Here is a 23,256-nt window from a genome sequence, read left to right on the forward strand (position 1 = left end):
GTAAGAAGTATAATTCCACCTCATTGTGGTTTTTAGTCATCTCCTCTTACATAACTAGAATGAAATTTCTTAGACTTACTTTTCAGTAAAACTGAAATGACCTATAGTTTAATTTGTTAGGACACCTAATTTTTGAGGTGTTAATCAAGTTGGCTAAGAAATTCTGGAGAATTATGCTGTGTGAATTTCATAATGTATAATGGTTAATATCTGTTCCTAATTTTTTTTCTCTTAAAATATTGAAGCTGTCTTCAAAATGATTTTTGAGTAATAAATATCTTATTTAAGAACAATGAACAAACATTGTAACTTTTGCCTTAATTTAATTATACTGATCTTATAGAGTCATCAGTCTGAAGAAGAACTGTCATCCCAGCCTGGTGATTTTTCAGAAGAAGCTGAGGATTCTCAGTGTTGCGGTTTTAAACTTCTGGTTGAAGAAGAAGGTTATGAAGCAGATAGTGAAAGCAATCCTGAGGATAGTGAATCCTGGGATGATGGTAAAATATCACTGAAGTTCTTGTGACTTCATTTGAGAGTTAGATTATTAACTAGCGAATGGTTCTTAATAATATCACTTTAGAACTGTTATTGAATTATATTTGTAAAGTGTATTACATCATTATTTTATTTGATCTTGACAACAAATTCTGGCGTTCTTGTAAGCAGTTTGAAAGTGAAAGTGAAGGTTGCTCAGTCGTGACCGACTCTTAGTGACCCCATGGACTATACGGTCCATGGAGTTCTCCAGGCCAGAATACTGGAGTGGGTAGCCTTTCCTTTCTCCAGAGGAATCTTCCCAACCCAGGGCTTGAACCCAGGTCTCCCGCATTGTAGGTGGATTCTTTACCAGCTGAGCTACAAGGGAAGCCCAAGAATACTGGGGTGGGTAGCCTATCCCTTCTCCAGTGGATATTCCCAATCCAGGAATCAAGCCGGGGTCTCCTGCACTGCAGGTGGATTCTTTACCAACTGAGCTATGAGAGAAGCCCCTGTAAGCAGTTTAAGCAGTTTAAATCAATGAAATATATTTTTGTTATCACAAGTATTGATGGAGTGTCTAAGGATACAGGGTGGAAGAAGTCTCTGCTTTCATATGTATTCTAGTGGAAAAGACAAGAAATACCAGAAATAAGCAATATGAAGAAATAAAACAGGATGATGTGATAGTGACTGGGTAGTCAAAGAAGGCCTCACTGAAGATGTGTTTACATTGAGGCCTTGATAGAAAAGATCTATTCAGTGGACATTGACAGGAAGAGCTTTGAAAACAGTTTGTTACAAAGATTTAAGTAATACAAGGAATACAGACATCTCTTTGTGGCATCCAAGAATGCTTCAGCATAGGTTTCTTAGTTCACCACAGCCCAGCTTGTCCTTAAGATGGAAATAACATTGCATGTGATCCTTTGTTTCCAGGCCGAAAACTTGAGTGGAGTAGAATGGAAAATATGGATTGAATAGAGCCAGGAGATTTCTGGGAGGGCTTCATCTTTTTATTTGCTGGTTTTAAGACTGTGCCAATACTGTTAGTCTTCACCAAGTTTGCAGTAGTTATTTTCTTCAATGGCTGTTGTCTCTTTCAAATTGAGTGAATTGGAATAATCACTGATGTCCTACTTAAAGGGCTTTGATGGACCCATAGCAGGTGTTTTTTTGTTTTTTGTTGTTTTTTTACCATAAAGAGAGTGAAAAGAACAAAGGAACAGCCACAGATTGAAAGCCTCATACATATATATTCATGTGACTTGGTTTGTTAAAACAAACTTTTTTCCAGCTTTGTTGAGAAATAATTGACATACATCACCATATAAGTTTAAGGTGGTTTGATTTACATATATTGTGAGAGGATTACCACAGTAGTTTTAGTTAACATTCACTATCTTGTATAGATACAATACAAAGAAAAGAAATAAACACTTTTTCCTTGTGATAGGAACTCTTTTAGTATTTATTCTCTTAACACCTTTCCCGTGTATCGTACAGCAGTAGTAACTATAGTCACCATGTTGTATGTTACATCCCTAGTACTTGTTTATCTTATAACTGGAAGTTTATACCTTTTGACCACCTTCTTCTACTTCCCACTCCCCCTTTCCCCCTAAGCAGGTGCTTTTGAAAAATATTGCTATAATAGTGTCAGTTTTATCGTAGTACAGACATGATTTAATAATGACAGATACCCTCCTTTGTGTAAGTTTGCTCACTAGCTCTTAAAGAATTTTGGTCCAGGTAGAAATTTATAAATTTCTTACCTATATGAACTTTTAAAAAGAGTACAGCAGTTTCTTTAAAGAGCATAACAGTTAAATTTTCCAGAATGTAATATTTGGTGAGGCAGTGTCTATATCCCACTGATAAAAAAGGCAAAGTATAAAATTTATCCAACCAATAGCCAAACCTACTGTTTTCACAGAGATATAAGCCTATGATTTAGATATTTTGGCACCAGAAAGTTTGGGATAGTACTTTTTTCCAGTTGTCTCAAAGGAGTGTATTAAATCTGCATCACATGTCTATAAAAATTACTGTTGATAGTATTTGTGCTTCTAGTGAAGATCAAAATTACTTTTAAGGCTACTCATTTATCATTAAAATATCCATATGACTTGATTATTCAGGATAATTATTGTAGTCAAAAATCAAGTAGTAGGAAAAGATTTTGTGAGCATCTTCTTATAAATAGCACTTTTGCCACTAGATCTCCTAAGTGATGAATGAGATTTGAAATTTTTTTCAGTGCTTAGGAAGGGAATAAAAATAACCTTTTCTTTTTCTGCTTTTAGGGGTAGACTTAAAGCCTGAAGCAGAAAGTTTCATTGCATCAAGCAGTCCAAATGACTTACTTGAAAACCTCACTCAAGGGGAAATAATTTATCCTGAGATTTGTACGTTGGAATTAAATTTGCTTTCTACTGGTAAAGCTAAACTTGATGTGCTTGCCCATGTATTTGAGAGTTTTTTGAAAATCATCAGACAGAAAGAAAAGAATATTTTTCTACTCATGCAACAGGTAAAAGATGTATTTAATTAAATGTGATCAGTATTTATCACACACATGCCCTAATTACTCATCTCTTTATTTATATAACCCAACTTGTCTGAAAATTGAGATGATTTCTTACCTTTTATAATACTTTATGGTATATTTTTAGTACAAGTGATAGTCTAAAAATCTTCTGCTTCCATAGTTCTCCAAAGTAGGATAAAAATCAGTGTTGTCATTGGCTAACTATAAGAATCCTAGTATATTTCTGAGAATGAGTAATATTTTTTAAATTGCATTTAATTTTGATATATGATCATTGTTTTGAAAAAATCAGAAAAAACAGTATGAAAAACAAAATGAAAATTATGTATAACCCTACACGTAGCATTCTCTCCACTTATTTTAAAATATCTAGATAGGTATATACAGTATACTATCAAGTAATTTATTATGACATTATAGTTTCTTCATGCTCTCATGAGGTAAGAAATTTAATTTCTTATTTTTTGTTTGTTAATTTTCAGGGAACTGTGAAAAATCTTTTAGGAGGATTCTTGAGTATTTTAACACAGACTGATTCTGATTTTCAAGGTGCGTTGAAACTTTGGTTTTAAACAGTAGCTTTGAAATACTTTTGTTATGTGAAATGAAGAGTTGACAATAATAGCTTCATTGGCATAGTGCCATGTGGTTTCAGAAGTAGCTTTATATGTATCATCTCTCCTGTTTCTTAAACCAATACAGTAGATATAAGTATCTTGAATTTCTAGAGAGGAAAATCTAGATTCCAAGTGATCAAATGAATTGTTCAGGGTCATGTATTTAGAAGTGGCATTGCAAGACTGTTCAGTTCAGTCGCTTAGTTGTATCCAGCTCTTTGTGACCCCATGGACTGCAGCACGTCAGGTACCCTGTCCATCGCCAACTCCCGGAGCTTGCTCAAACTCATGTCCATCAAGTCGGTGATGCTATCCAACCATCTTGTCCTCTGTTGTCCCCTTCTCCTCCTGCCTTCAGTCTTTCCCAGCATCAGGGTCTTTTCCAATGAGTCAGCTCCTCACATCAGATGGCCAAAGTATTGGAGCTTCAGCATCAGTCCTTCCAATGACTATTAAGGATTGATTTCCTTTAGGATTGACTGGTTTGATCTCCTTGCAGTCCAAGGGACTCTCAAGAGTCTTCTCCAACACTACAGTTCAAAAGCATCAGTTCTTTGGCACTTGGCTTTCTTTACGGTCAAACTCCACATCCATACATGACTACTGGAATAACCATAGCTTTGACTAGACAGACCTTTGTTGGCAAAGTACTGTTTCTGCTTTTTAATATGCTCTCTAGGTTTGTCATAGCTTTTCTTCCAAGGAGCAAGCATCTTTTAATTTCATGGCCACAGTCACCATCTGCAGTGATTTTGGAGCCCAAGAAAATAAAGTCTCTCACTGTTTTATTCTTCCCCATCTATTTGCCATGAAGTGATAGCACTGGATGCCATGATCTTCGTTTTTTGAATGTTGAGTTTTAAGCCAACTTTTTCACTCTCCTCTTTCACTTTCATCAAGAGACTGTTTACTTCCTCTTTGCTTTCTGCCGTAACTGTGGTATCATCTGCATGTCTGAGGTTATTGGTGTTTCTTCGGGCAAACTTGATTCCAGCTTGTGTTTCATCCAGCCCAGCATTTCACATGATATACTCTGCATTTAAGTTAAATAAGCAGGGTGACAAAATACAGCTTTGATGTATTCCTTTTGCAATTTTGAACCAGTCCATTGTTTGATGTCTGTTGTTTCTTACAAGACTGTAACCCAGTCTAAAAGATTGCTGCTCTGTCACGTATTACTTGAATGCCTACTCTCTTCTTTGTACTTTCACAGACATTTGAGAAATTCATAATGAATATATAATATGGTCATATTATATATACTAGATAGAACCCTAGATTTTAGCTGTAGAAACCTAAAGTTTAATTGGAGGATTAAGGCTGACATACACAAAATGTCAGTTTGGGCTTGTCACATATTTTCTCATGGTTAAATTCAAGTTATGCATTTTGGGTAGGCATAGCTCAGTGCATCATGTCCAGGAGTTCATGATATCTGTATCTTAGCAATGATGATGTTGCCTTTGATCACTTGGTCAAGACAATATCTTGCAAGGTGCTTCCATTAAGTTACTATTTTCTCTTTATAATTAGTAAGTATCTTGTGGGGAGATAACTTGAGACTATGTAAATATCCTTTTTCTATCTTACTTTAACCTACTCATTTTAGTATCCATTGACGATTTTTGACTGAAATAATTAATATGGTGGTATTTGTCAAATAGTAATTTTCTATTTCCATGATTCCTTCATTTCTTAATTGGAATTACACTGTAAGGAAAGCCTTCCCTTCTTCTGCATTTACTTAGTTATGGCTATATTTTTATATATTGTGCTGGCACTTAATGGACCTTTTGGATCTGAAGACTTATTTGCATCTTAGCTCTGAGAAATTCTATTCCATTATCTTTTAATAACAGCTTTTCTGAGATATAATTCATGTACTTGAGATATAATTAACATACTATATAGTTCACCCATTTGAAGTATACAGTTTACTGTCTTTTAGTAGATTCAGAATTGCCCATTTTAAAACTTTTCTGTCTCCCCAAAAGAAAGTTTTACAGAGAGTTTGAGCCTAGTACAGAAAGTACCTAGGTTAACATTAGTATATTTGCTATAGTTAATGTACTTATATTGTTACATTATTAACTAAAGTTCATAGTTTATTCAAATTGCCTTCATATGTACTTAATGTTCTTCTTCTGTTTAAAGACCTTATCCAGGATTCGCATTGCATTTTTTGTCATACCTATTGAGGTTCCCTCTTGGCCGTGACAGTTTCTTAGACTTTCCCTGTTTAATGACCTTGAGAGTTTTAAGGAGCGCTGATCATGATGTCTTCCTACTGGAGTTTGTCTGATTTTTTTTCATTGTGTATCTCACTGTAGTTTTTATTTGCATTTCCATGATAAGTGATGTTGATCATCTTTTCATGTGCTTGTTAGCCATTTGTATATCTTCTTTGGAGAAATGTCTATTCAAATCATTTATGCTTTTTAAAAATCAGGGTGTTTCTTTTGTTGTTGTTGAGTATTAGTTATTCTCTGTATGCTCTAGTTATTCTCTGTATACCCTGCATAGCAACTCTTCTGCTGCTGTTTTTACCCTTGGTTAGGCAACTTGGCCAGTCTGCAGACTTTACAGTTATAGTTGGTAGCCCTAATGCATACATCCTGCCATATATCTCAGCTTTTTGTTGGCAGAATCCATTCAGTTTCTGTAGAGAACAGTTAACAAGTTTGGGGACTAACGGTAAATGATGAGTTATCTGTGCTGAATACTCAGAATAAGGGAGAGAGGTGTATGTTCACAAACAAACCTTTTATTAATCCCTGTGCTCGCAGCCCTGTTGTTACTTTCTCCCCAGATTTTGGACAGATTGGCTCTCCATTCCTCTGAGTCCCTTTGTAATTCAGAGAGATCCTAGGCTGCAGCTTTCTCTTTTATCTCTCTATCCTTCCATCTGCAGGAAATATTTTTAAATCTCTCACTTGAGGTGCTGCTAGTGCCCACTGCCTCCCCTGCTTTTTTCCTATTATGAGTTTCTTCCTTTTTGTTCTTCTGTACTTTTAGTCCAGTACTTGTGGTGATAGAGGGGTGTGTGTGTGTGTCTCTAGTCCCCCATTTTGAACTGGAGCCTATTAGTTTTGAACTGAAAAAAAAAATCCACAAACATACACTTTACTTTGGTCACATTATTTTCTTACTCTAAAACCTGGAACTGATTCATGTTCAGTTCAGTCGCTCGGTCGTGTCTGACTTTTTGCAACCCCGTGAACCTCAGTATGCCAGGCCTCCCTGTCCATCACCAACTCCTAGAGTTTACCCAAACTCACACCCATTGAGTCGGTGATACCATCCAACCATCTCATCCTCTGTCGACCCCTTCTTCTCTCGCCTTCAGTCTTTTCCAGCATCAGGCTCTTTTCCAGTGAGTCAGCTCTTTGCATCAGGTGGCCAAAGATTTGGAGTTTCAGCTTCAACATCAGAACTTCCAATGAACACTCAGGACTGATCTCCTTTAGGATGGCCTGGTTGGATCTCCTTGCAGTCCAAGGGACTCTCAAGAGTCTTCTCTAACACCACAGTTCAAAAGGATCAATTCTTCAGCGCTCAGCTTTCTTCACAGTCCAACTCTCACATCCATACATGACCACTGGAAAAACCATAGCCTTGACTAGATGGACCTTTGTTGGCAAAGTAATGTCTCTGCTTTTTAATATGTGATTCATGTTACTTACAGGATAGTTCAGTTCAGTTCAGTTGCTCAGTTGTGTCCAACTCTTTGCATCCCCATGAATTGCAGCACACCAGGCCTCCCTGTCCATCACCAACTCCTGGAGTTCACTCAGACTCATGTCCATCGAGTCAGTGATGCCATCCAGCCATCATCCTCTGTTGTCCCCTTCTCCTCCTGCCCCCAATCCCTCCCAGCATCAGTCTTTTCCAATGAGTCAACTCTTCGCATGAGGTGGCCGAAGAACTGGAGTTTCAGCTTTAGCATCATTCCTTCCAAAGAACACCCAGGACTGTTCTTTAGAATGGACTGGTTGGATCTCCTTGCAGTCCAAGGGACTCTCAAGAGTCTTCTCCAACACCACAGTTCAAAAGCATCAATTCTTTGGCACTCAGCTTTCTTCACAGACCAACTCTTAACATCCATATATGACCACTGGAAAAACCATAGTCTTGACTAGACGGACCTTTGTTGTCAAAGTAATGTCTGCTTTTGAATATGCTATCTAGGTTGGTCATAACTTTCCTTCCAAGGAGTAAGCGTCTTTTAATTTCTTGGCTGCAGTCACCATCTGCAGTGATTTTGGAGCCCAAAAAAATAAAGTCTGACACTGTTTCCACTGTTTCGCCATCTATTTCCCATGAAGTGATGGGACCAGATGCCATGATCTTCGTTTTCTGAATGTTGAGCTTTAAGCTAACTTTTTCACTCTCCTCTTTCACTTTCATCAAGAGGCTTTTTAGCTCCTCTTCACTTTCTGCCATAAGGGAGGTGTCATCTGCATATCTGAGGTTATTGATATTTCTCCCGGCAATCTTGATTCCAGCTTGTGCTTCTTCCAGCCCAGCGTTTCTCATGATGTACTCTGCATAGAAGTTAAATAAGCAGGGTGACAATATACAGCCTTGACGTACTCCTTTTCCTATTTGTAACCACAGCCTTGACCTACTCCTTTTCCTATTTGTAACCAGTCTGTTGTTCCATGTCCAGTTCTAACTGTTGCTTCCTGACCTGCATATAGGTTTCTCAAGAGGCAGATCAGGTGGTCTGGTATTCCCATCTCTTTTAGAATTTTCCACAGTTTCTTGTGATCCACAGTCAAAGGCTTTGGCATAGTCAATAAAGCGGAAGTAGATGTTTTTCTGGAACTCTGTTGCTTTTTCCATGATCCAGCGGATGTTGGCAATTTGATCTCTGGTTCCTTTGCCTTTTCTAAAACCAGCTTCAACATCTGGAATTTCATGGTTCGTGTCCTGCTGAAGCCTGGCTTGGAGAATTTTGAGCATCACTTTACTAGCGTGTGAGATGAGTGCGATTGTGTGGTAGTTTGAGCATTCTTTGGCATTGCCTTTCTTTGGGATTGGAATGAAAACTGACCTTTTCCAGTCCTGTGGCCACTGCTGAGTTTTCCAAATTTGCTGGCATACCTGCAGCACTTTCACAGCATCATCTTTCAGGATTTGAAATAGCTCAATGGGAATTCCATCACCTCCACTAGCTTTGTTCATAGTGATGCTTTCTAAGGCCCACTTGACTTCAGATTCCAAGATGTCTGGCTCTAGGTGAGTGATCACACCATCATGATTATCTTTGTCGTGAAGATCTTTTTTGTACAGTTCTTCTGTGTATTCTTGCCACCTCTTTTTAATATCTTCTGCTTCTGGTAGGTCCATACTATTTCTGTCCTTTATCAAGCCCATCTTTGCATGAAATGTTCCCTTGATATCTCTAATTTTCTTGAAGAGATCTCTAGTCTTTCCCATTCTGTTGTTTTCCTCTATTTCTTTGCATTGATCGCTGAGGAAGGCTTTCTTATCACTTCTTGCTGTTCTTTGGAACTCTGCATTCAGATGCTTATATCTTTCCTTTTCTCCTTTGCTTTTCACTTCTCTTCTTTTCACAGCTATTTGTAAGGCCTCCCCAGACAGCCATTTTCCTTTTTTGCATTTCTTTTCCATGGGGATGGTCTTGATCCCTGTCTCCTGTACAGTGTCACGAACCTCATTCCATAGTTCATCAGGCACTCTGTCTATCAGATCTAGTTCCTTAAATCTATTTCTCACTTCCACTGTATAGTTATAAGGGATTTGATTTAGGTCATACCTGAATGGTCTAGTGGTTTTCCCTACTTTCTTCAATTTAAGTCTGAATTTGGCAATAAGGAGTTCATGATCTGAGCCACAGTCAGCTCCCAGTCTTGTTTTTGCTGACTGTATAGAGCTTCTCCATCTTTGGCTGCAAAGAATATAATCAGTCTGATTTTGGTGTTGACCATCTGGTGATGACTTATAGAATAAAGTCATGCAGTTTCTTAGTCTGATTGCAGTTTTCTTTCTGTGTCAGTTCATGGCTTCTTTATAAAACATGTTGCTGAAACAGGACTTCTGTTCTTAGGTTTTATATCAGAATTATTTTTTCATATCTAGAAGGGAGATAATATTTATTTTGTAGGACTTTTTGGTTAGGATCAGCTGAGATAATGCATGTAAATATATTTTGATCTCTGTAATATATATGCAATATATATGCTACAAATATTATTTATTACTGTCAAATGTTCTATGAATTTGTGTATTATACATGTAATATATATAGCATATGTAATATATATGTTATAAATATTCATTATTTTACTCTCAAAAGTTCTGTCAATTTGTATATTAGCAGTTATATTTCATACTAAGCCTCATGATAGAATAAAGTGTTCAAACTAATCTTTAGTGATATTTAAGTGTTTTTGTAATTTTTAATATTTCTAATTTTGTTTATAGCATCTAATTTTCTCTTTAGAAAGTTATAGTTATAAATTAAACATTTTAAACATGAGAAGGTAGCAGACTATTTTACGGTACCTAACAGCATCAGCTTATTTAAGAAATACTGTATTAATTTATGCTTCCTTAAATACCCTTATTTTACTTTGAGCTAACCACTCTTTCAGAAAAGTGGTTGTGTTGTTTTTTTGTCAGCTGGTTAGTTGGTTTTCTTTTAGTGATATTGCTGTTTCTTCAGCAAATATTTAGATTATTAGATTAATTATGATCCATTTAAGGTGTGACAATAATATTGATATTTAATCTCTTTCAGTGAAATTGTTTTTTCAGTTCCTTTAATTACTGTATATTGGCTTTAAATTTTCCACTCTCTCTTTCTTTAATTTAGCATGCCAGAGAGTATTGGTGGATCTTTTGGTGTCTTTGATGAGTTCAAGAACATGTTCAGAAGAGCTAACCCTTCTTTTGAGAATATTTCTGGAGAAATCTCCTTGTACAGTAAATATGCTATAATTTGACATTTTTTCACTGATGTCTAATAGAATTTTTTTTTTAAGAAATCACTAAGCTCCCTCTTTTGATGTGATAACTGTTATACAGTCAACTCCATGTTATTGTGTGTGAAATTCTCAATTTTTTTAAATTAAATTTAATTTTTTTTGCTGTTAATATTGGGTCTTTCCCTGCAGGCTTTTTTTAAATTTATTTATTTTAATAGGAGGCTAATTACTTTACAATATTGTAGTGGTTTTTGCCATACAGAATTCTCAATTATTTTATTATTTATACAATTTTAACTATTTCACTTCTGTTTTGGCAAACTAGATATATCATTGGGGTCATAAACCCTTTACCTGATTCCACCCCAAGTCTGTGTGCTTAAGAAATGCTGAATAATTTTAATTACTAAAGATAATTATGAGTAATGATAACCATTTTGAAGGTTATCATTTTTTTTTAGAAAATTATTATTCAGTCTTCATTTTATCTTAATCACTTGTCCGCTGGTGCAACTTCGTGATTTTTAGACTCTTCTTTGCTGAGAAGCCCATTTTTATAATGAAATCTTGACTCAACGTGTAAGCATTAAAACAGAAAGCCTTGGAGCTACTTTCTTTGAAGTAGGATTGGAGAATGTTCCTGAGCCCTGCCTGTTTCACCACCTTACTTGAGCCTTATAGACCCTGAAGGAGCTCTGTGGAACATGAGGTCAAAAACCACTAGTGCAGACAATTGAGAACTGACTATATATTTATGGGATGTTTCTATTTTTCTGAGTTCATTTATCATAGTATTCGACATTAGATGTTGTTTTATGAATGGGTAGGACATTGTACTGGGTTAATCTTTTCTATTTTTTTTTTTACTAGTCTCCTTAGTTGTTGCTTTTCTCTTTAATTAAATACTTGTTTCCTCTCATCTCTTTTGTACATTCTGTGTTTCAATTTAACCAGAAACTTGTAATTATAAATCTAAAAAAGATGAAAATTTTTTATTTGATTAAGGAAAAGGCATATAAAATAAGGTGGAAAGTAACTGAGCACTTAATTTTAGGAAGTCAGTCATACCATAAATACTATTAAGAAACCTGAAGAATTTGCAAGGTCTCTGGTTCTATCCCTCATTTGAAAATAATTGAGAGAAGTAACTGGATTGCACTTGGAAATAAACACCTTTCTTTGGTAGACATGATTCTCGCTACAATCATTGTACTTAATTTCTAACACTTAAAACCAGCTCAGAACTTTTTAGCTTTGAACCTTTTTAAAATCTTCTAAATCTAAAAGAAATTAACCACAAGAAATTATATGTTTTAAGACTGAAATCTCTTTCATATTTTGAAAAGTGAAAGTGAAGTTGCTCAGTTGTGTCCAGCTCTTTGTGACCCCATGGACTGTAGCCTACCATGCTCCTCCATCCATGGGATTTTCCAGGCAAGAGTGCTGGAGTGGGTTGCCATTTCCTTCAGAGGATCTTCCCAACCCAGGTATCGAACCTGGGTCTCCTGCATTATAGGTAGATGCTTTACCATCTGAGCCAATATCGTAACACACAAAAATGAAAATTTTTATGATATAGTAGGTAGGAAGTTATTTAAATATAAATGCTGATATACATATGTTTATGTTTGTATTTTTGTTTATAACCTGATTTTCAAGATTATTATGTACCTTGTAACATAGCTGTAAAGTTTTGTTTGGTTTTCTCTTCCTTTAGGAAATTCTTCTTCTGGGTATTCTGAAAATTGTTGAAAGTGACATTACTATGAGTCCTTCACAGTATCTAACCTTCCCTTTACTGTATACTCCAAATTTAAGCAATGATGTTTCATCACAAAAGTGCCCCGGGATTCTCAACAGTAAGGCCATGGGGCTGTTGAGAAGAGCACGAGTGTCACGTTGTAAGAAAGAGGGCGACAGTGAGAGTTTTCCCCAGCAGCTGCTTTCCTCTTGGCACATAGCCCCGGTCCACTTGCCTTTGCTCGGACAGCCACACCTGTCAGAAGGTTTCAGCATTTCCCTGTGGTTTAATGTGGAGTGTATCCTCGAACCTGAGAGTGCCACAGAAAAAGGGAAGAAGACAAGGAAAAGAAACAAGTCACTGATTTTATTGGACAGTAGTTTTGATGGAACAGGTACAACAACAGCATTATCTGTGTACTAAGACTTTTCAGAAGGCAGTTTTAGTTGAGCACTAGGAACACGGTGATACTCTGACTTACTGCCCACACGTTCTTCATGGAATGCCTTAGTGATGGTAGGTTCTGACGTACCAAAGCCTGAATGGTCGGACAGCCTTAAACACCATTTTCTTCTGTACTTTTGCTTAGTGTGGGGTGGGAGAGGGAGTGTGAGGAGGGAGGCAGGTGGACCACCACACACGCACCTGGTTTGGGATCACCAACCCGATTTCACGCCTCTGTCGTGGTCTCATCACTGGGTTAGGGTGGCTCCTGATGTTTGAAAAGGAAGGTGTGGAACCCTGTAGCCGCTCTTCCATCCTTCTCTTACCTGTTCCCTGTCTCCTGTCATTCCACCTCCATTTCATCTCCTTTCTCTCTCGTAGTTCAAGCTCTCCTTCATACGCTGTATCTTTCCTCAGTGCCTCTCTTCTAGTTCCTGTCACGAAATGTGTAACCGTATCAGCCAACCTCCAGTGTGAGAATAAATTTCATTCCAGTTCTTTCTACAGCCTATTGAATCACTCTTTTGTGGCTATGAAACTGCTAGGTAGAAAGAACTTGTTCGTTAAAAAGTAGTTTATGGTGGTAGGAAAGTGGGCTAATTCTTATGGTCTACGGAATGAATGAAATGACTGAGCCAGAGGTTTGGGGGGTTATGATTATCGGGAGGTGCTAGCCTCAATAATTCTTCATTCCACAGAGTTTACACACCCCACTGGAGCCTCTGCTTCAGGACACTAGGCCTTCACCAGTATTTGGTTTCTAGGAACAGCTTCTACCACTGACCTATAGATAGAAAAGAAAACCTTAATGACACTGTCAAGACTGAAGGGTGGAAAATGTCACCTGGTATCTACAGTTGGAGCTCTGAATCTGCTTTTCCACAGACATATTTCCAAGTTATTAGCATAGCATACTTAGGTATTTTTATGGGTTAGCCTAGGAAATTGAACTTTTAAGAAATCTTAGCAGATAATTTAATATGTTGGGTAGTTAATAGAGTTTTCTTTTATAAATTGTACATCGAAAGAGCAGAGCAAAATTACCTAATACAGAAAACTCTCCATGTACATTAGATAGCACCTTCATCAGTAGTATCACACGTACATTCTTTACAGCTATCAATTCTTAGGTGGCAAAATTCAATTTACATTACTTTCCACTCAGTTTTTGTCAGATGCTTGACTAATCATCGTAACATCTTTTTTTTCATAGAGAACAACAGACTGGAAGGTGCAGCATATGTGAATCCTGGTGAAAGGCTCATAGGAGAAGGTTGTATTCATATGATCTCATTGGGATCCAAAGCACTGATCATCCAAGTGTGGGCTGATCCCCACACCGGCACTTTTATTTTTCGGTAATAATTATCCTCAACCCTGCCCCCCATGAGTAGCTTAGGTATTTAAATAATTTATGTAAAAGACATTAATGTGAAATCTGCTATAAAGATCATTGTGACAAAATAGAAAACTCTTAATTTTAAAAAAAGAAGGTAGATTCAAACGATTAATATAATCTTTGTAATAATATATAAAATCTGTAATTAAACTCTAAAGTTCACTATGTTAATTCTCAGTGTATCTTGGACCAAATACTTACTTAAGTCTTATCTATGGATGTATTCTGTCTGATTGCAGTAATCTTAACGATGTTAACAGGCAGCTGTTTTTCATGCAGATTATATATTTAATAGCCATTATCTCATAGACTTAGGTTCTCATTGCTATCTTGTCCTTTTTTCTTGCCTCCTTTGTTAACTAGTATAGATAGAAGTCTTTTATTTGTATTGAGTGAGTATGAACAGTATGATACTATTTTTATAAATATGTAAAAGTTGGATCATAAAGAAGGTGGCTGAGCGCTGAAGAATTAATGCTTTCGAACTATGGTATTGGAGAAGACTCTTGAGAGTCCCTTCAACTGCAGGGAGATCAAACGAGTTAGTCCTAAAGGAAATCAGTCCTAAATATTCATCAGAAAGACTGATGCTGAAGCTGACGCTTCAATACTGCAGCCACCTGATGCAAAAAGCCAACTCATTGGAAAAGACCCTGATGCTGGGAAAGATTGAAGGCAGAAGGGGAAGGGGATAACAGAGGACAAGATGGTTGGATGGCATCACCAACTCGATGGACATGAGTTTGAGCAAACTCCCGGAGATGGTGAAGGACAGGGAGGCCTGGCAAGCTGCAGTCCATGGGGTCGCAAAGAGTCGTGCGCCGCTGAGCAACTGAACTACAATGTTTATTAAAATTTAAGTAAAATATGTTACTTAGGGATCTATGTTCTATAAATGTTATAAAGGTTACTAGGTAGTTTATGTAAATTATATCTTAATTCTCTTAGTAATCCCTCAGAGTAGGTTAGACCAATGATACATACTAGCGTTTAGATATTTATGTATATGTATTAATTTCTGTATGAAGCAAACATTGCACTAAAAGGGCAATGATTATGTAGATAGTAATAATAATTTTTTTTTTTGCAAATTGCATTCTGAAGATTATTGCCCAAATTGTTAATACTAGCAAATGAGCCAAATCTATTTTTACGTTCATGAAGTGAGGTTATAGTATAATAAAATAATCAAGCAGATTATGATATAAAACAAAGACCACCTGACTTTCCAAGTTAGTTTAATACTAGAACTGGTTTTTAAATTTTACTTAAATATCTAGAGTTATACTTAACTATACATGTTAAAAACTGATATCAGAAATTTCATGTTTCAGCCTATGCCTTTACTCTTTTTGTTCAGTGTCTGCATGGATTCAAACGATGATACAAAAGTTGTGTTACTAGCACAGGTTGAATCACAGGAGAATATTTTCCTCCCAAGCAAATGGCAACATTTAGTACTCACCTACTTACAGCAGCCCCAAGGGAAAAAGAATATCCATGGGAAAATCTCCATATGGATCTCTGGACAGAGGTATGAAACACTTTTAGCAAATACTTAATAATCTCAGTTATAATTTTAATTATTCTTTTACAGCTTCTGAAACAAATTACAAAAGGACTATAGATGAAATTTACTATATTTTAATAGGAATCTGTCAAGTGAGATATTTTTCTTTTTTATCACTTACATACAAAATTAATTTGCCTTAGAAGAGACCATTGAAGATTAATATTTGGATTTGGGGGACCATGTACAAATCTGAACATTTAGACATTTATGAATTTAGTCCATCAAGCCCATATATTATAAGATAAATCCATAAGGAATTATTTAAATTAAGTGGCTAATAAAACTAATACCAAAATTAAATCAGAGTTTCAAAAGAAATTAGAATGACTAGAAAAAAATATAAGCCGTATATCAGGTGATAGATTAAGATAGAAACCTAGAAATATACCAGGTGATAGGTTTGGTTATAGTACTATTTGATTTTTACAAACCAGGAGAACTGTGAGTCAAATTAATAAGAAATATCTTGTGAAATATCTTAATGTCAAGTTTAACTCAGAGAGAGTTGTAAGGTACTTGGATTTATAAGAGTTGGAAAGTATTTTATTGAATGAAGTAGCATGAAAGGGAATACAGAATTGGAAACTAGTATAACACAGGAGAGGACCGAGCTGGTTGGAAGGAATATCTAAGTTGAATGATGAGAAAGAAAAATGAATGGGCTTGGTGATGCTGCGTGACAGCAGCTTTGAATCCGGGATGAGGCAGCTAGACCTTTTGCAAGGTGCTTTATATACTTTATCGTCCAATTCTCTCTGAAGTCTCTCAGAGTAGATTAGATCATAGAGATAACATATACCCTTAGCACAAATTAATCGATTTTTTCATTCATTTGTTCATCAAATATTTATTGAGGAATTGCTATGTGCTGAGCACATGCAATATTAAGCCTGGGAGCTTGGTAAACAAGACAGACATGTTCCCTCCCTTTTGGGGGCTCATAGTTCAGTGAAGAAGCAGACAGCAAGGTACACAATTAAATGAGTGTGTATAAATAATGACAGGTACTGTGAAGATAACAAATGGGTCCCGAGACAGAAAATACCTGGTTTCCTGCTTAAGAGAAGGGTATCAGGGAAGACCTATCTAGAAACAGATTATTTAAGCTGAGATCTGAAGGAAGGAGATGGAGTTTTGCATGAACAAGAGGGAGGAAGAGTGAGCCAGGCAGAGGAGAGGGCCTGTGAGAAAGAAGGGAAGCCTGTGTGCCTGTCAGCTTTGCTGTGGAGGCTGCAGGAGTCGGCTGCTTACAGCCTTGCAGCCTCAGGAAGGCTGGGAGAAGAGGCTTGTGAACAGCTTTGGGGTAGCCAGTCCACAGTGTCTGCCAAAGGAAACAGTTTATTCATTTTTAAAAGTACATGAAAATATGTCATTGAATCTCAATTTCTATAATCCAAAGAAAATATTCTCTGAGAAGTTCTGTCTTCGCAACTGCCTAAGCCTGAAGGGAGCTGTGGCATATCAGTATATGTTTCCAGAACCTTGAGTTAAATTGGTTGGGATTGGGGATAGGACTGTGAGAGTCTGCTGGACACTCTCCTCATTTCTGGAACTCTCAGCACCTACCAGGCAGTGTAGGAAGCACTTTGCACAGATGACCTCATTTAGTCCTTCTAGCAGCACAGCAAAGTAAGAGATGCCTCTACCCTTCCATGTGAGGCAGCAGAAACCCAAAATGCTGCTTGCAGTGAGGAGGGTGGCTGAAACTCAACCTGGACTCTGAGCCTGGATAGAGTCCTGCTTTAAAACCCTCTGCTTTCTTTAACGGGCTTCCCAGGTGACTCGGTGGTAAAGAATCTGCCTGCCAATGCAGGGGATGCAGGAGGAAGATCCCCTGGAGGAGGAAATGGCAACCCACTCCAGTATTCTTGCCTGGAGAATCCCATGGACAGAGGAGCCCGGCAGGCTACAGTCCATGGGGTCACAAAAAGTTGGACACAACTGACCATCCACATACATGCTTTACTAACGCTACAGCCTTTTGGTGAATCAGGCAGGCTGACAGATACAGGAATCATAAACTAATCATTACACATGTTCAGAATGAGTGTCTAGATGTTCTCTGTGGCCAGTTCTAAAGTTATAATCATGCTATAGCACTCAATTTTTACTCACCCACTTGTTTGAACATTACTTTGAATTTACCATTTGGTATAAGTTAATGATTTTATCTAGTAATAGAGCATTGAGCAAGTGACCAAGGAATATAAGAAATATATTATTCCTTTGATTTAAATTTGGCACTATATCACTCTCGGAACTAATACAATTATTTCTACAAGTAATATATTTCAAGATGTAACGACAATGAAAAAATTGTTAATGTTTTCTACTAATTTTTATTTAATGAACGGAACACAAATCTGGTAGGAATATATGGCACATAGTAGATAGTATGAATTATTTTAGTGTCTGTTGAACTCATCTTGCATTGATTTTACAGGTTTTGTTTACCCTTAAGAACTGAATTAAGTCATAGTGCCACTAGGTGGCAGTACTGTTTCAGTTACAGCCATTTAGTTGGTTCAAGAAAGAGATGCCTGCACAGTAATAGAAGTTATCTCACTATTATGTTGTATGTCAGTTGAACTTCAATAAAAAGGTTAGCTCATATCTTTCCTTTGTTAATAATATTCCTATTTAAATAGCTAAATAGCTATTAAGTATGTAATAGAAAGCCTTAAGGGAAACTCTTTAAATAAATATATACCGAAATAGAATTTCTGATTATTAGCTTATTCTAAGTGCTTTGTCTTATTCACAAACTTTGTCTTTACAGGCTACCTTCATTATCTTAAGAGAGTTTAAAACAGTCTAGAATGAGGGAAGAGCTCGGCACTCTGCAATTTAAACAAGAAGATGAAGTTCTCCCATCGTGTGTCTCTAGGAGAAAGCATTAGTTTACCTTTTCCTACTTTGCCTTTTGTGAGGATTCCTGTAACTTTTATCCATGAAGAAAAGCAAGAGATTAATCAAAAGCTCTGCAATATTTAGTGCTGAAAACACAGAAAATGCAAGAAGCATTGGCATTTCAGTGCCTTGTCAGAGCAAAACCTGAAGAAGTGATACTCTTCCTGATTAGTTTTTGAAGGGGGCATGAGGTTTTAGGAATTGTGTACTGAGATGGGAGACTTTCTGGTAAAATCAGGGCGAGGTGGTAGATTTGTATTTTAAACCAGGAAGGTGAATATGCAGAAGTCAAGTGGCAAAGGAAACTTGCCACAAATGTCTGGTCATACTTCACATGGCCTGGTGTGAATCACCAGGCATCTCTGTCCCTTCCTCTCCTTTGGGGGATTGTGGACCACCAGCACCTTGGACCAAGAGACAAGAGGATCAGTCCTTCTCTCTCGCCCATTACCAATTATCCAATACTGAACCAAAAAACTTGTTCAAGAATTTCGCATTATTAAACATTAACACTTTAAAAATCCCTGAAGTAATTGATTTAACTTTGTTTTTAATGTAGGAAGCCTGATGTTACTTTGGATTTTATGCTTCCAAGAAAAACAAGTTTGTCATCTGACAGCAATAAAACATTTTGCATGATCGGCCATTGTTTATCATCCCAAGAAGAATATTTGCAATTGGCTGGAAAATGGGACCTGGGAAATTTACTCCTCTTCAATGGTATATTTTTCCCCTTCAGAGCATTTTCAGATTTTTCCTTCAGTTAACAAGTATTAAACTAAGTTAATTGTCCTGGATAAAGTATTTATCCCTGTTCCTTCACTTGTACTTAATAAGTACTGTATTTCCTAGATTTCAAGATAAGTGGTTCTTACAATTGATAACATAGATTTAATGCAAAGGCACATATCCTCCCCCACCCGCCTGCCAAAGAGAAGCTTATATTAAATCACTTTATAATCCTGGAAAATGCATTATAGCAGGTGCAGTTAGACTGGCTGTCTCTCTTACTTATAATTTTAGTATATTATAGAAAAATACCAAATTTTAGGTGAAGAAGAAATACATGATTTTTAAAAATGTATTACTCAACCTGGCACATAATAGCATTTAGACAGTGTTTACTGAATAGATAGATGGATGGATGAAGGACTAATGATACCAATCCATATGTTGTTTTTAAAAGGAATTCACTGAGATAAAGTTTCCATTTGCAAAAAAAAAACAGGACAAAACCAAAAAATCCCCTATTTTTAGCTTAAGGAGCAAATATAAATATTATTACTTTATTTTACCAAGAGTTTTACAGATAACATTATATATATACATATATATGTATATTAATTCATTTTACATCCAGAGTTGCTATAGATTTCTTGCTCATTACACCAGTTTGAAAATTGAGGCTTTAATTTTGAAAGATATAGTGAACAACTAAAGAATCTAGCAAAAAAACTCCTCTGATTTCTTGTTTTTATGAAAAATTCTGGAGTATTTTAAATAAGGAACTTTTTTTTTTTTTTGCTATTCAGGGGCTAAGATTGGCTCGCAAGAGGCATTTTATCTATATGCTTGTGGACCCAACTATACGTCCATAATGCCATGTAAATATGGCAAGCCTGTGAATGACTACTCCAAGTACATTAATAAAGAAATTTTGCAATGTGAACAAATCAGAGAACTTTTTATGACCAACAAAGATGTGGACATTGGTCTTTTAATTGTAAGTTTTCATTTTATAGGTTTTAACTTTTTAGTAACTGTTATGTATGTTTATTTAAGGTGAATTAGCTGTGATTTGATTTTTAGAGTTTTTCTTTTCTGTTTCTCAACATTTTCTTTACTTACAAATGTTTTTCTTTTTAATTAAAATACTTTGACTTCCTCAAAATTTGTTTCAGGTTTCAAATTTTCATCTGCTTTTCCTTGGAACTATATTTCTATACTAAGTATTAGTTTAGGTTATACCTGTTGTTTATCACTCAAGAAAAACTTTTATGATATAATAAAAATATAATACATATTAGCCTTAAAAATTGCTTATTATATTTCCTTTCCATACTTATAAATAAGTGCTAATTTTTATTTTTTAATTATACATATTCAGATTTTAGAATATTCTTTTTTTCTTTCTTTTTTTAATATAAGTTTATTTTAATTGGAGGTTATTGCTTTATTCTTTAATATCAATAGCAACTAGGAATTTTGCTTTCAAATTATTGCTAATTCTGCTTATATGAGACTCTTGATTGCATTTTATACATTATTCTAATATATTGTTATACTAATACACAGTTTAGGAGCTTGTGATGGATACTTTTCATTATAGCAACTAGGAAATTGATCCTTCATAGTCTAAAACATGTAAGTCTTGAGTGGTATTAAGTATCTGTGGTAAAATAGATATAGAATTTAACTAAAGATCTGGTATTAGACCCACAATCTTTTTCTCCGTAAGGAGTATTCAGAAATGGAGCTTAGGGGCATTTTGGCTGTCCACTGTTATTGAATGGGGGCCAGAGATTGTAAATGTTCTACAGTGCATGGGTAGTATCCAACCAGAATCACCCAGAGGACTTGCCAAAACATAGATTGCTTCAGTAGATCTGAAGTGTGGCCCAAGAATTTGCATTTTTAACAACTTCTGAGGTGATGTTGCTGCTGTTGGTTGGGGCCCACACACTGAGTATCTCTGCTTTGGGAAGACCAAGGAGCTCATCATACAATGGATGTTTGTTCAGATAATTTTAGCTCTCTGGTTTTTGGCTAATCCTTTTTTCCAAAAAAATACGTATTCTTAACCTTTTATTTTGCCTGAAAAAAATAGAGGTTATAATTCATATAATTCAACAGAAATTATCACAAGCAAAAATTATACAGGTTTTATGTGAAAAATCTTTTTTGAAAGCATATTTTTTTTGAGCCTGACTTTTTTAGCTTGGTATTTTGGGGTTATGAGTAAGAGGTCAGACAGACATGGTGCCCTCCTAGCAAGGTGTTGGTATCAGATGGGACTGGTTTCAGATAATCAGGCATTTTATCAGGTTTTTAATGAAAACTACTGTAGATTTATGATTTTGTTTTACCCAGCATAATCGTATACAATAGACTGTGTCATCAGTTTGGTTGGTATGCAAATGTGCTAGATGATGTCTAATGAAACTATACTTGAATCACAGTGGGTTGAAAATGATCGAAGCCCAAAGCCTCCAGCTGCTACATGATTTTCCATAAGCGTGATCTTCTGTAGCAGCCTTCATTGAAAGCATCTCAGAGTACATTTTGTTTTTAAAGTTTACCATAATTTTTAAAGTAATTGATAGAATATTTGACAGAGAGCTAGAACCTAATCAAAACTACCCTTTGCTTGGGAGAAATACTCAGTTTGTTAGGTATGCTGATAGTTTGGGGTTTTATTCTAGTGGAAAGAATGCTCTAGTTTATAGAGTCATATTTAAATGAGTAGGCAGCCCATGAGCAAATTCAATACCAAAATACATTTGAATACATTGACCCAGAGTCCCATCTCATAGGGTTGTAAGGATTGGTTACTATTTATAAATGCATAGAACAGTTCATAGTACATGAGTATGGTAGGGATTTGTTATAGTGATAGGTATAATTTCATGTTTATTCTCAAAAGATCAAAGCTGGAATTTTTCTCAGCCTTCATATGGTTTACATGTATTGACCACTCCTGAATGAAATGGATCTTTTTCTTTGTGAGAGCTGTCTTGCTTTTCATGTCCATCTTTGTTTTGTGCAGTGACTGTCTTTTTTAAAACAAAGAATAAGATTTTCTGCTTGTCTTTTCACTTTGAAATAATCCATTTGCTAGTTGATAATGTACTTTTTAAACTGTTTAGTTATTGAAAGAAATTATTTGTGTTTCAGGAAAGTCTTTCAGTTGTATATACAACTTACTGTCCTGCTCAGTACACCATCTATGAGCCAGTTATTAGACTTAAAGGTCAAATGAAAACCCAACTCTCTCAAAGACCCTTCAGCTCAAAAGAAGTTCACAATATCTTATTAGAACCTCATCATCTAAAGAATCTCCAGCCCACTGAATGTAAAACCCTTCAAGGCATTCTGCATGAGATTGGTGGAACTGGTATATTTGTCTTTCTCTTTGCTAGGGTAAGAATCACTGATTGTAATTTTATTTAAAGATAAACTACTTCTTTATTATTGATAATTTTTAGGATTCCCTGTTGATTAACAGTAAAGCTATGTATCAACTATATTAAACTTTCAAGATTAGAAAAGCACACATTGTTTAGAATATCATCAAAGTTTCTGCCACAATAATTTTTTGTTAAAATTTCTTTTTAATTTATGAAGATTTGGGACTTCCTTGGTCTTCTTGTGGTTGAGACTCCACTCCCAATGCCAAGGGCATGGGTTCGGTCCCTGGTCAGGGAACTAAGAATCCTTCATGCCATGTGGTGCAGTCAAGTAAATAAGTAAATAATTTATGAAGATGTCAGAGTTTTCTGTTATCCAGAAATGTCATTAGAACCACTAAGTATTAAGTGTATAAGATTTAATATTGCCAATGAGGAAAAAAAATGCTATAATAGAAGTA

General features: G+C 36.0%; 1 protein-coding gene across 1 annotated transcript in view; it reads left to right on the forward strand.

The window, feature by feature from the left end:
* LYST (lysosomal trafficking regulator) overlaps window positions 1–23,256 on the forward strand; it is a 134,811-nt gene that overhangs the window by 23,884 nt on the left and 87,671 nt on the right. The window contains exons 6-15 of the mRNA XM_052640484.1: window positions 344–500; window positions 2,787–3,013; window positions 3,514–3,580; window positions 10,490–10,599; window positions 12,319–12,736; window positions 14,000–14,144; window positions 15,546–15,719; window positions 19,228–19,388; window positions 20,201–20,391; window positions 22,563–22,808. Of these exons, the coding sequence (XP_052496444.1) occupies window positions 344–500; window positions 2,787–3,013; window positions 3,514–3,580; window positions 10,490–10,599; window positions 12,319–12,736; window positions 14,000–14,144; window positions 15,546–15,719; window positions 19,228–19,388; window positions 20,201–20,391; window positions 22,563–22,808 (1,896 nt within the window). The remainder of the gene's footprint in view (window positions 1–343; window positions 501–2,786; window positions 3,014–3,513; window positions 3,581–10,489; window positions 10,600–12,318; window positions 12,737–13,999; window positions 14,145–15,545; window positions 15,720–19,227; window positions 19,389–20,200; window positions 20,392–22,562; window positions 22,809–23,256) is intronic.

Source organism: Budorcas taxicolor, chromosome 5 (genome assembly GCF_023091745.1).
Source record: "Budorcas taxicolor isolate Tak-1 chromosome 5, Takin1.1, whole genome shotgun sequence".
NCBI classification, from domain to species: Eukaryota; Metazoa; Chordata; class Mammalia; order Artiodactyla; family Bovidae; genus Budorcas; species Budorcas taxicolor.